Source organism: Wolffia australiana, chromosome 11, assembly GCF_029677425.1.
Source record: "Wolffia australiana isolate 7733 chromosome 11, ASM2967742v1".
Classification (NCBI taxonomy): Eukaryota; Viridiplantae; Streptophyta; class Magnoliopsida; order Alismatales; family Araceae; genus Wolffia; species Wolffia australiana.
In genome coordinates, this window is record NC_135845.1 from 710,960 (window position 1) to 724,210 (window position 13,251).

The 13,251-nt window shown below is 44.2% G+C and overlaps 2 protein-coding genes, 1 long non-coding RNA gene and 1 other non-coding gene across 4 annotated transcripts; 3 read left to right on the forward strand and 1 right to left on the reverse strand.

Annotated features, from left to right (window-relative positions):
* Positions 1-324: 324 nt before the first annotated feature.
* Positions 325-2,057, forward strand: LOC144709710 (pentatricopeptide repeat-containing protein At2g17033-like). Its single transcript, XM_078583330.1, has one exon. It carries the CDS (start codon positions 357-359, stop codon positions 1,767-1,769), a length of 1,413 nt encoding a protein of 470 aa, XP_078439456.1. The 5' UTR covers positions 325-356; the 3' UTR covers positions 1,770-2,057.
* Positions 2,058-2,380: 323 nt separating this feature from the next.
* TRNAV-AAC (transfer RNA valine (anticodon AAC)) lies at positions 2,381-2,454 on the forward strand. The gene has a single exon. It is a non-coding gene; the product is annotated as a tRNA-Val (tRNA).
* A 1,685-nt stretch (positions 2,455-4,139) lies between these two features.
* Positions 4,140-6,574, reverse strand: LOC144709540 (uncharacterized). The gene is made up of 3 exons (XM_078583121.1): positions 6,564-6,574; positions 4,559-6,493; positions 4,140-4,462 (listed from the first exon to the last, which is right to left on the reverse strand). The coding sequence occupies exons 1-2, from the start codon at positions 6,572-6,574 to the stop codon at positions 4,648-4,650; spliced, it is 1,857 nt and encodes a 618-aa protein (XP_078439247.1). The 3' UTR covers positions 4,140-4,462; positions 4,559-4,647.
* Positions 6,575-9,566: 2,992 nt separating this feature from the next.
* On the forward strand, positions 9,567-12,912 carry LOC144709556 (uncharacterized). Its single transcript, XR_013583061.1, has 3 exons — positions 9,567-10,540; positions 10,948-11,058; positions 12,810-12,912. It is a non-coding gene; the product is annotated as an uncharacterized LOC144709556 (long non-coding RNA).
* The last annotated feature ends 339 nt before the right edge of the window (positions 12,913-13,251 follow it).

Consider the following 13,251-nt stretch of genomic DNA (forward strand, 5'->3'; position numbering starts at 1 on the left):
GAGAGAGAGAGAGAGAGAGAGAGAGAGATTGTATAGAGAGAGAGATTGTAGAGAGACAGAGAGAGACAGAGAGAGAGAGAGAGAGAGAGAGAGAGAGATTGTAGAGAGAGAGAGAGAAAGAGAGAGAGAGAGAGAGAGAGAGAGAGAGAGAGAGATTGTAGAGAGAGAGACACAGAGAGAGAGAAAGAGAGAGAGAGGGAGAGAGAGAAGAGAGAGAGAGAGAGAGAGAGAGAGAGAGAGAGAGAGAGAGAGAGAGAGAGAGAGAGAGAGAGATTGTAGAGTACTTGAGAAGACGTCCAAGGAGTAAATAAAAGGAGTCTCCTTTCTTCCTCCCCGAGGAGTATAGGCCTAGAGGAATGCCATCTCTTGGGCTTGGGCTTGGCCTTGGGCTCGGGCCGGCACTCTCCGCGGCCATCGTCGTCGCCGGCGATCGTTCCAAGCCCGGCAGGAAGCACGCCGAGCGCTTCCTCTCCTCCCTCGCCTCCATTTCCACCACCATCGACCCTCCTCATTCCCCGTCTTCTTCTTCTTCTTCATCTTCTTCTTCTTCTTCTTCTTCTTCTTCTTCTTCTTCTTCTTCTTCTTCTTCTTCCTCCCTGGACCGCCGAGCGCGCAAATTCCTCGCCTCCTGCCCCAAATCCGCCCACGCCGGCGCCCTCTCCCACCTAATCTCTCTCTCCCTCTCCCACTCCTCTTCTCTCTCTCGCCTCGCCGCGCTCTCCCTCTACCGCCAGCTCGCCGCCTCTCCCCACTTCCCCCAACGGAGCCCCCAGCTCGCCCCCGACCTCGTCCCCTTCTTGCACGAGATGGGTCTCTCCGCAGACGCCCAGTCCTTGCTCTCCGACGCCGAGTCCAGGCTCAATTCCCGACCCGAGGAAATCCACGCCTTGTACTGCCGCCTGATCGAGGCCTTCGCCAGAAGAGGGATGCGAGAGAGCATCTTCCTTCTCCCTCGCGATAGGAGAAGCGATGATGAGTGCATGATCAAGGCGTTTTGTCTTCTGGGTTCTCCCGCGGAAGCTCAACAAGTGCTGACCCAGATGGAGTCGCCGTCGCCCTTCCATCACAGACTGGTTCTTCAGTGCTACGGCGAGATGGGGATGACGTCGGCCATGGAGGCCATGATTGGCTCCGGGAAGGTTCCCCTCGACACCGTCTGCTGCAACGTGGTTCTCTCCTGCTACGGGAAGAACGGGATGTTGAAGGAGGTGCTGAATTGGCTGAGGAAGATGAGAGATTTGGGGGTAGTTTTCTCGATCCGCACTTGTAATTCTGCGCTGAATTCCTGCCCCGGGCTGTCGGCTCTGCTGATGGGGGATGATCAGAGCCGTCCGGTCTCTCTCGAGGCTCTGATGCTGAAGCTCGGAGGCGATCAAGAAGAAGAAGAAGAAGAAGAAGGGATGATTGTAAAGGAACTGGTGGGCTCAAGAGCGCTCTTGCAGACTACTATGCGCTGGTCTTCTTTGGAAGGGAAGCTGGATCTTCACGGGTATCACTTGGGTTCCGCGTTTGTGGCTGTTTTGCAGCTGATCGATGAGCTGAAAGATAGATTCTTGGGGAATGATGTTGGCATCCCTCGTCATATCATCATAGTTTGTGGGTCTGGAAAGAACAGCCGTAATATGGGAGAGTCTCCTGTGAAGAAGATGGTGTCTGGGGTGTTGTTCAAGCTGGGCAGCCCTTTTAAAATAGACAGGAAGAATGTGGGCAGGCTGTTTGCTGGAGGGTCAGCTGTGAGAGACTGGTTACTGAAATTGCAAGCATCTTAACAATCTGGAGTTATCTTGAGGAATTATCTGGGGGTAAAATTCTGCTTCTGGTTATTGAGCAAGGATTTTGAGAAATCTTACCTTGGAAATTTTAGTCAATATTTTCTCTCCTCTCTTCAGAGATTTTCCACTTCCTTTTTCTACCTTGCTCTATCACTGCAAATTATTCCTCTCTTTCTTAAAAGTAATGGGTTGCGCTGAGCCCTTGCTGCATAGTGCTCAATCTCTTCCACAGATGTATAACCTTTTTCTTACTTAAATGCAATCCTACTCGAGATTATTAGTGTGTGGAGGTTTCTGTTTTTTTTTCTTTTCATGAATGAAAATTTTAATTTTTTAAGCAATCGAAGTTCATGAATGGCTTCACTTGGATGTGGAGGAGGTTCCTTCATTATGAATGTCTTCATATAAAAAACGCAAGATCTCGGACGCCACTACATTTTTCAGAAAACAGATTAAAACAGAGCTCTTAGAACTCGGATTTCCACTCATTATTTCCTCTAATATTATCTAATGACATAGGTCTTCCCAAGAAAATTTGTCTAATGACATAAGTTATCTGAATAGATTTATATTTTTCTTATACAATAACTAAATTAACATAACATCACGGTGTCGTGGTGTAGTTGGTTATCACGTCAGTCTAACACACTGAAGGTCTCCGGTTCAAGTCCGGGCGACGCCATAAATCTTTTCCTGCAAATTTGTTACTTTTTCTCTTTTTTTACCATTTATTTCGTTTTTCAACTTTTACTGAATATTCTAATCAGCTTTTCTCCACATACCAAGAAGGAAATTACTATCAAGCCCTTATGACATGGGAGTCCGTCAAGGGTAACAGGGAAATAACTCGCATTCTCTTGTAAATAATCTCTATCTAGGCTTTTAAGACAATGACTAGAAGTTTGAATTTTAGTAATCATGGAATGTAAATAGACTGCTGCTGCTTAAGAATCACAAATGCAGTATCCTTTAGTTAGATGATTAATTGTGTAGATAATCAATTGCTAAGTTTTACAACAAAGAAACCACAAGATGACCCATGAAAATTGGTGTCACACCTTAGATGATCCATGAAATATGTCAGAAATATCTTTTTACCTGATATATTCCTCTGTATTTAGATGAGTACCATTTTATATTAAACATTAGTTATACCATGATGATCTTGCCCTTGCCTAGTCTTTCTTTAATCGTATAAGATGCTGCATCCATTAACAAAGATGGGTCACCCTAAATTAGACAGATTAAATTTGAGATAAACCCAAATATTTCTTAGATGACCTGGTGGAGGAATTTAATAAGTAGAATTCAGGGAACATTAATATTTCATATCAGCTTCTGTTGATTTCTTCAGCACTAGATGAGGTCAAGCATTCTTGTTCTTGTTCCTCTTTGGATAGCGACAATATTGCACCATGTTTATAGTGCATGAACACCCGGGATGTGGACACTGGACAGTTCAGGACAGTTTTCATCTCATCCCATGTCCCATTTTTTGGGGTCGTCCCGAATCATCCCGTCCAGGAATGGAAAACAATAGACGTCCCAAAACACAAAAACCATCTTGTCCGCATCCATGCACTATAACCATTTTCACTACATGTGGCTTAAGAGATAGAGGGATAGAGCTATAGATAGATATATAGTTAGAAAAGAGAAAGAGAGAGAGAGAGAGAGATGGAGAGAGAGATAGAGAAAGAGCAAGAGAAATAGAGAAAGAGAGAATGATAAAGAGAAATATAGAGATAGAAAAGATAGGGAAATAGAGAAATAGAGAGAGAATGATAAACAGAAATATAGAGATAGAAGAGAGAGAAATAGAGAGAGAATGATAAACATAAATATAACGATAGAAGAAAGAGAAGTAGAGAGAGAATGATAAAGAGAAATCTAGAGATAGAAGAGATAGAGAAATAGAGAAATAGAGAGAGAATGATAAAGAGAAATATAGACATTGAAGAGATAGAGAAATAGAGAAATAGAGAAATAGAGAGAGAAAGAGAGAGATAAATAGAGAGAGACAGAGAGACAGAGAATGATATAAAGAAATAGAGAGCGAGTGGGAAAGTGATAAAGAAAAAGAGAGAAATAGATAGAGATAGAGAAAAATAGGGGAGAGAGAGAGGGAGAAACAGAGAAAGATATAGAGAGAAATAGTGAAACAAAGCGAAAGAAAGATAGATAGATAGATAGAGAGAGAGAGAGAGAGAGAGAGAGAGAAAGTTTGTGAGAGAGTGAAAGAAAGAGACGGAGGGAGACTCTTTGGGAGAGTCAGAAAGAAACAAGAGAGAGAAAGAGAGAGGGAGAGACGCGTTCCTCCGCCACCCTCTCGAGGACTTGGAGGAACCGAAACAACTGTAGAAGATGAGCACAGAGAAAGAAAAATCACTACAGTTATCAAATAACAAGTTGAAAAATCGCTGGACGTATCCACAAGATGGGGTCCAGCATTCTTGTTCCTGCTCCTCTTGCGCGAGGCGCTGTCTAGCACTATGCTTCTCTTATTGGTGGTCTAATAGAGAGAGAGAGAGAGAGAGAGAGAGAGAGAGAGAGAGAGAGAGAGACTTGACAGACATTGGGAGAGAGTATGTGAAAATTCACTCGAGGTATCCACAAGACGATGTCTAGCATTCTTGTTCTTGCTCCTCTTTGGCTAACTTCTGTCTTGCATCATCTGACTTCATGACGGTCTAAGAGAGAGCGAGAGAGAGAGAAGAGAACAGTAGATTAGAGAGAGATCAAGAAGACAAGCTCGGAGAGAAAAATCAGTAGAGTTATTTACTAACCGGTCGAAGAAATCACAGTCTCTTCTGTTCAGACTGCTTGAATCAACCTCCTCGCCTTCTGTGATAGAGGGACAAAAACCTCGTTCAGATCAGCAGGCACGGCGAAGAAGCTCAGAACAGCCTCGTCTCTCTTCCTCTTCACCGCCGGCCTCTTCCTCGGCGCCGGCGGACACTGAAAAACTCTCTCTTTCTCTTCTGTTCTTGTGGGCGTCTTGCACAGCTCTTCTCTCTTCTCTCTCTCTACTCTTTTTTCTCTCTCTAGGTTGATCTCCGGCAGCTCTTCTGATGGCCTCGCAGAGTCCATGGAGAATGGGGAGAAGATCGAGGGGAAGAGCGAGAGAAGTTGGGCAAAGAAGAGAGGTGCTTCTCGGAGGGCGAACATAGAGCGTGGCGGTGACACCGAAAGACGAACGAGCACGGAGTGAGGACGGGGTAACAGGAGAATAACTAGGAGAGATGTTAGGCAGAGATAGAGGGCGTGGCCGCGTGGGTGGGGGACAGCGCCAGAAGGGTAAGAAGAGAGAAAGAGAGAGGGAAGAGGGCGGGGGGGGAGAGAGAGAGAGAGAGAGAGAGAGAATGAAATAGAGAGGGATATAGAGAAGGAGAGAGAGAATGAGAAAGGGAGAGAGGGATAAAGAGGTAGAGAGAGATATAGAGAGGGATAGAGAGAGAGAGAGAGAATGAGAAAGAGCGAGAGGGATGAAGAGGGAGAGAGAGAGAGGGATACACAGAGAGAGAGAGAGAATGAGAAGGGGAGAGAGGGAGAAAGAGAGAGAGAGAGAACGAGGAAGGGAGATAGGGAGAAGGAGAGAGAGAATGAGGAAGGGAGAGAGGGATAAAGAGGTAGAGAGAGAGATAGGGAGAGAGAGAGAGATTGAGAAAGGGAGAGAGGGATAAAGAGGTAGAGAGAGATAGAGAGGGATAAAGAGAGAGAGACACTGAGAAAGGGAGATAGGGATAAAGAGGAAGAGAGAGATAGAGAGGGATAAAGAGAGAGGGAGAGAGATAAAGGGAGAGAGGGATAAAATGGTAGAGAGAGAAAGAGGGCTAAAAAGAGAGACAATGAAAAAGTGAGATCGGGGTAAAGAGAGAGAGAGGATGAGATAGAGCGGGATAAAGAGGTAGAGAGAGATAGTGAGGGAGAGAGAGAGGGAGATAGAGAGGGATAAGAGAGAGAGAATGAGATAGAGAGGGATAAAATGAGAGAGGGAGAACGAGATAGAGAGGGATAAAATGAGAGAGGGAGAACGAGATAGAGAGGGATAAAATGAGAGAGGGAGAATGAGATAGAGAGGGAAAAGAGAGACGGAGAATGAGATAGAGAGGGATAAAATGAGAGAGGGAGAATGAGATAGAGAAGAATAAACAGAGAGAGAATGAGATAGGGAGTGATAAGAGAGAGAATGAGATAGAGAGGGAAAAGAGAGACAGAGAACGAGATAGAGAGGGATAAAATGAGAGAGGGAGGATGAGATAGAGAAGAATACACAGAGAGAGAATGAGGTAGAGAGTGATAAGTAAGAATAAACAGAGAGAGAATGAGGTAGAGAGTGATAAGTAAGAATAAACAGAGAGAGAATGAGGTAGAGAGTGATAAGAGAGAGAGAGAGAGAATGAGATAGAGAGTGATAAGAGAGAGAGAATGAGATAGAGAGGGAAAAGAGAGACAGAGAATGAGATAGAGAGGGATGAGAGAGAGAGAGAATCAGATAGAAAGGGATAAAGAGAGAGATAAAATGATATAGATAGGTATAAAGAGACAGAGAATGAGATAGAAAGGTATAAAGAGAGAGATAGAATGATATAGAGAGGGAGAGAATGAGATGGAGGTAGAGAAGGATAAAGAGAGAGAAAGAGAGAATGAGATAGATACTAGATAGGGACAGAGAGAGATAGGCATCAGGATCGGATCGGATCGGATCGGGTCGTTTGAATCTTGATCAACAGATTCGAACGAACAACTTCCGATTCGAGCAATCTGTTCTAATCTTTCGATCGAACAGACCCTTTGTTCATGTTCGATCAAAAGTATTGAGTGAACAATTTGGTTCGTTCGTGTTCGATTGCCATCTGTTCGACCTTGTTCAAACAAGTTCGAACAATTTCGAACAAATGGCCAGCGGTGGCAGTGACCGCCAACGACTTTCTCTCTGGCGGCCGCTGGTGGTCGGTGGCGGCCGCTGGCATCTGCTGGCGTCGCTGGAGGTCATTGGCCGGCCGCCGCTGGCGGTCGCTGGCGTCCGCTGACCGGCACTGGCAGCGCTGGCATCCGCTGGTCGTCGCTGGCAGCTGCTGGCTGGAGCTGGCGGCCGTTGGCCGGTGCTGGCCGCCGCTGGCCTGGGTTGCAGCCGCTGGCGGGCTGTTGGCCGCCGCAGGCCACTGGCAGCCACTGGCCGCTGGCTAGCGCTGGGCGGCCGCTGGCTAGCGCTGGGCGGCCGCTGGCTAGCGCTGGGCGGCCGCTGGCCGTTGCTGGCCTGGGTTGGCGAGCGCTGGCCGGCTGCTAGCCTCCACTGGCTGGCGCTGGCGGTCGCTGGCCGGAGCTGGGCGGCTACTGCCCGCCGCTGGCCGCCGCTGGCCACCGCTGGCCAGCGTTGGTGGCCGCTGGCGCCGTCGAATTCAAACATTCGATTCGATCAGATTCGAACAACGTGTTCGAATCAGATCTAATTCGAACATTCGATCCGAACAGCCATCTTATTCGAACAATCCAATCTGAACAGATGCGCAGATTGTGTTCGGATCGGACCTGAAGTGGACAGATCCATGTTTGGATTCGTTCGTTCGAATGCCCGTTCCGATCGAACATTCGAACGATCTGTCCGAATCCCCGATCCCTAGTGAGAGATGGGGGGAGAGGGGAGAGAGAGAAAGAGGAGAGAGAGGGGGGGAGAGAGACGGACAGAGAGAGAGAGAGGGAAAGATAGAGGGAAAGAGGGGAAGAGAGAGAGATAGGGTGAGGAAGAGAGAGAGAGAGAGAGAGAGAGAGAGAGAGAGAGAGAGAGAGAGAGAGAGGGGGGGGGAGAGGGAGAGAGAGAGAGGGGGGGAGGAAGAGGGAGAGAGAGAGAGGGGGTGAGGAAGAGGGAGAGAGAGAGAGATGGGGTGAGGAAGAGGAAGAGAGAGAGATGGGGTGAGGAAGAGGGAGAGAGAGATAGGGTGAGGAAGAGGGAGAGAGAGAGAGAGAAATAGGGTGAGGAAGAGGGAGAGAGAGAGATAGGTTTGAAAAGTTTCGATCTCGCCGCAAGAAGTAGAACGGAAGAAAGAAAGAAAGAGAGGAGAAGAAGAAGAGAGAGAGAGAGAGAGAAGACACACAGGAATACTCCAAGATCGTTGTATTTCCTTGAAATTCTTTATGAACATTGGTTGTCAATTTATACAGTGTATAGATAGCTAAATATAGTAACTACTATAACGTATATGTATACCCAGATTTGAAATATTGTTTTAAATCACAACCGTTATAACGTTTGGGTGCACCGATCACAACCGTTGATCGGTGCCGTGGACCCTTACATTATAACGGATACACGAGATCTAATCCTGACCGTATATTCCTATCTATGTTTAATCCTAATTATGTTTAATCCTATCTATGTTGAACTTATATGATATCCTAATACTCTAACCTCTAACGAGTATAATTATATGACGTCTTTTATTCCTACTCTAATCTTGATTAAGATCCTATCCAGCCGCTTTCGTCTCGCGAGTCTTCAACTCGTCTTTAAGGTTGAGGAAGAGGGAGAGAGAGAGAGGGTTAGGAAGAGGAAGAGAGAGAGAAAGGGAGAGAAAACGGTTGAGCCTAGGGAGCTTCAACTGCGAGTTCGCCGCAGGAAACTAGAGTTGCGGCTGCACGAGTGAAGCTCAAATTTCCGTCATGGACAATAATTTGTATTATTGTAAGATCATTCACTATCATTATAAATCCCAATAAAATGATTCAATGGAGTCAATACAGGATTTCGACTGCAACTAATGTGCAGAGCTTGACCATCCTTAATAAAATGACGGGATAACTTAGGATCTTGTCAAGAGGATTATGTTTATTAAGTCAGATGTGTCGTTGAACTTCTCGAAGAGCACCCATCACTCTTAAGATGATGAAACAAGATCCTAACAATTGACTCAAAATAATACACCTCGTGAATCGCGATCAACCAATCTACTTGAATGGGCTCATGGTAAGTTATGTGTCTTCGGTTAAATGTTTGATTCATACTAGGAGATCTGAGCGGTCCGTTTACTTGCCGTAAAACGGCGAGTAAAAAGAGGAAAAGAGAAAGAAATAGGACGCTGGAGAATTCTGGGCTTCTGGCAAGCGAATCCGAGAAGGATGCGTCGTGAATGCACTGTTCTCCCAGTGGTGAACCCACTGGTCCTCTGCTTTCCCACCGACATCGCAGCTACAATAACCAGTCGACGTGAAGAGTCTGACGTAAGATGATAGGTCCGTCCTCTCTCTCTCTCTCTATTTCTCTTTCTTTCTGTCTTTCTCGCTCTATCTGTTTCTCTCTCTCTCTCTATCTTTCTCTCTCTCTCTCTATTTGTTTTCGCTCTTTCACTCTTTCGCCCTCTTTCTCTATTTTCACCCTTTCCCTCTCTTTCTCTGTTTTCACTCTATCCCTCTCTTTTTCCTCTTTCTCTCTCGTTCTCCCTCTCTCTCTCTCTTTTCTCTCTTTCTCCCTCTTTCTCCCTCTTTCTCGCTTTCTCTCTTCTTCTCTCTTCCCCTTGCTTCCTCTATTTTCTTTCTCTTTTTTCTCTTTTGTCTCTTTCTCCTTGTTTCATCCTTCCTCTCTTCCTCACTCCTCGTTCTCACTCTTCCTCTCTCTTCCCCTCTCTTCCTCTATTTTCTTTCTTTTTTTTTCTCTTTCTCCCTGTTCAACCTTCCTCTCTCTTCCTCACTCCTCTCTTTCTCACTCATCCATCTTTCTCCTTCCTTCTCTCTCATACTCTCTTTTTCACTCCTCTCTCTTTCTCTCTCTCTCTATTTCTCTCAATTTGGGCTCTCATTCTCACTCTCTTTCTCTCTATTTCTCTCAATTTCTCTCTATTCCTCGCTCTCTCTCTATTTCTCCCAATGTCGCTCTCTTTCTCACTCTTTCTCTCTTACTCTCTTAGTCACTCCTCTCTCTTTCTCACTCTCTCTATTTCTCTCAATTTCGCTCACTTTCTCACTCTCTTTATTTCTCTCAATTACGCTCTCTTTCTCACTCTCTCTATTTCTCTCAATTTCGCTCTCTTTCTCACGCTCCCTCTATTTCTCTCAATTTCGCTCTCTTTCTCACTCTCTCTATTTCTCTCAATTTCGCTCTCTTTCTCACGCTCCCTCTATTTCTCTCAATTTCGCTCTCTTTCTCACGCTCCCTCTATTTCTCTCAATTTCGCTCTCTTTCTCACGCTCCCTCTATTTCTCTCAATTTCGCTCTCTTTCTCACTCTCTCTATTTCTCTCAATTTCGCTCTCTTTCTCACGCTCCCTCTATTTCTCTCAATTTCGCTCTCTTTCTCACTCTCTCTCTCTCTAGTCTCTATTTCTCTCAATTTCTCTCTCCTTCTCTCTCCTACACTCTTTTTTCTCTCTTACTCTCTTTTTTTATTTGTCTCTAATTCTCTCTCTTACTCTCTACTTCTCCCTCTTTCTTTCTCTTTCTCTCTTCCTCACTTTACCGTTTTCTCCATTTCCTCTCTCTCCCCTCCCCCCTCTTTCTCCCTCTCGCTGTCGGAGTATGTTTATCTATCCAGCTGCCCGTCTGTCTGTCTGCCAACAAATATACATCTTTCTGCCTGTCTTTCTATTACCTACCAATCTATCGATCAACCGTCAATCTGTCTGTCCATCTACGTACACATATCTCTATCTGTCAATCTATCTCTATATATCTGTCTATCGCATTTTCAACCCCTTACACATATCGTATAACAGCCTACCTCTGAAGAAACTCTGCTGCTGCCAGGGGATGGAGAGAGGACTTCGAGGTCTTATCAAGTATGTTTATCTATTTTGGGTTTAGAGAGACGAAATTTCTCTCTCTCTCTCTCTCTCTCTCTCTCCCCTCTCTTTTTCTCCCTCTTTGTTCCTTTTTTATCCCTCTTTCTTCCTCTTTTATCCCTCTTTCTCTCTCTCTCCCTCTATCTTCCTCCCTTTCTCTCTCCCCCCTCTCTCTCACTCTTTCTCTCACTTTCTCCCTCCCTCTATCTCCCCCCCTTCCTCTCTCTCTCCCCCTCTTTCTCTCTCCCTTTCTCCCTCTTCCTCTCTCCCTCTCTCCCTCTTTCTCTCTCTCTCTCTCTCCCTCTCTCTTTCTCTCCCTCTTTCTCTCTCTCTCTCCCTCTCTCTCTTCTCTCTCTTTCTCTCCCCCTCTCTTTCTCATTTCCTCTCTCCCTCTTTGTTTCCAGAGTTGCGAAGAAACGTTAAAGCCAAGGTAAAACTCACTCTTCCAATGAAGATACGCCGATAAGAAAGATTGATTGGGCGGCCTCAACTTCAGCATTTTCCTCTAGAATTGGGTATTTATTCATAGTTCACGATGTTGATTACTGATTGAATTATTATATTATAGAGAAGGAATATAAGAATGAAAAGAGAAGGAACGAGGGTGGAGACTGAAGAGAGAGGAAAGAGAGATAAAAAGGAGGCCAGAGGAAGAGAGAAGGCATGGAAAGTGAAGCGGAAGAGAGAGAGAGAGAGAGAGAGAGAGAGAGAGATAGAGAGAGAGATAAATGGGATGAAGTTAGAGAGTTGTGTTAAACATTTGAATTACTGTATGAGAGAGAGAAGAGGCGCCGACATCACAGGGAACGAGTTAACGATACAGATAGGGACAAAAAACCGGCTGGGATGGGAAAAATATAGCAACTGCAATAGAACACTCTCTCTCTCGTTCTCTCTCCTCTCTCTCTCTCTCTGTCTCTGACTCTCCCCTCTCTCTCTTTGTCTCTCCCCTCTCTCTCTCCATCTCATCTCTCTCCCCCTCTCCCTCTCGCTCTCTATATCTATCTAGCCATCTATCTATATATCTCTATCCATCTATCTATCTATCTCTCTATATCCATCTATCTCTATCTCTATCTCTCTCTCCCGCTCTCCCTCTCTCTCTTTCTGGATCTATCTCTTTTCTCTGTCTCACGTCCCCCCTCTCTGTGTCTATCTTCCTCTCTCCCTACACTGTCTCTCATTGCATCTCTTTTTCTCTCTCTCTACCCTCTCTCTCTCTTAATACGTCATAAATACGTCGAAAGCCTATTTGTCCGTGCCATGCAACGTCCACTACTCCAGAGACCCCACACGCACTTCCATGGCTACAGACTACAGTAATGACAGAAATTAGATGCATCCAGTATGTGGTACCCCACTTGTTCTTTGCGCATGCCTATGAAAAATAAATACAAATGATGAGACATAAGAGATGCGTTTCATCTCTGGATGTGTCTTCATATTTTCCTAACCTGAGAAAATGTCTCTGTAGTTGCATATTCACTTGAAAAAGCCACCCTATATTTTTGTTCGTAAAAATCACTTGAATATTTTCTAATTAGATTTATAATTCACCCCCTCTTGGCGTACTCGTAAAAGTATGAACCAACACCTCCATGCGCTAAATTTTTTTCTAGTGATAAAAATTCAATTATTAAACAAAATTTGATAAAAACTTATTAGAAAACAAAAAATTGACCAATGGTCTGTCTCATTTAATGAGACAGTTTTTTTATTTCATGCGGTACATCAATATTGTCCTTTGGACTCATATGTCATCACCATTGGAGTAAGAGCATCATATCATGTAGACACTATATTTGCATTGAATCACTTTGCATTATGTGACTTGATCGCGCTATGGATTTTGTGAGGTACAGAAGTATGTGATTTTTAAATATGGAAGGTGAAGGTCCATGCTCTTTCACTCACAGACATACAAACGAAGATATACAAAGTCAATTTAATACAAACACATTGGTAAAAATTTGCAAAAGATGCTGTTGGTTCTGTAACAAAATGTTAAATTAAAACCTGAAAGGAGTGAAAATCCAAAAGCAGCATTCGATTCTGTCAATTCTCTCTAACGGCTCATATTCTCTACTGAATCTCTCCCTTGTTGAAGGAGCCTTGAACAAATCTGCATCATGATATATTTCATTGACTAGGCAGCCTTTTGATTGCTTCTTCCTCAGTGTTGACTAGGTGTAGATGAGAAGCAATGCTTTACTATTTTTTGCCTTATTTGTGTAAAACAGTTTTGACCCCTTATTCCTTTTCTTAGTTTCAAGTGCTATTGGATCAGGCTTAGACAAATCGTCACTGCATGATGCTTCCTCAATTGGGGAATCCTTCCTTGATTGCTGCTTCATCTTGATTAATGCTGGTGAGAATTCATCTACATGTTGAAGTTAATATTGCTATTTGATCACTTGAACTAGCTATATTTTATTATATCCATAATTTATTTACAATGTTCTATTTATTCCTATAACATATGAATGTTATCTTTTTTCCATCATGTATCTAGGTTACATATATATTCTTTCAAATAATTACACTGATCCTTTCACAGTGTAATCTATATCTTTGTCAAATCTAGTTTGACCTGGATCAAGTGATTATTGAACATGCCACAATAATCTTCAGAACCACAAAAATGAATTTGAACTTAAATGAATAAAAATAGTAGTACATATTCGCTTTCTTATTAAGATATTTGGTAT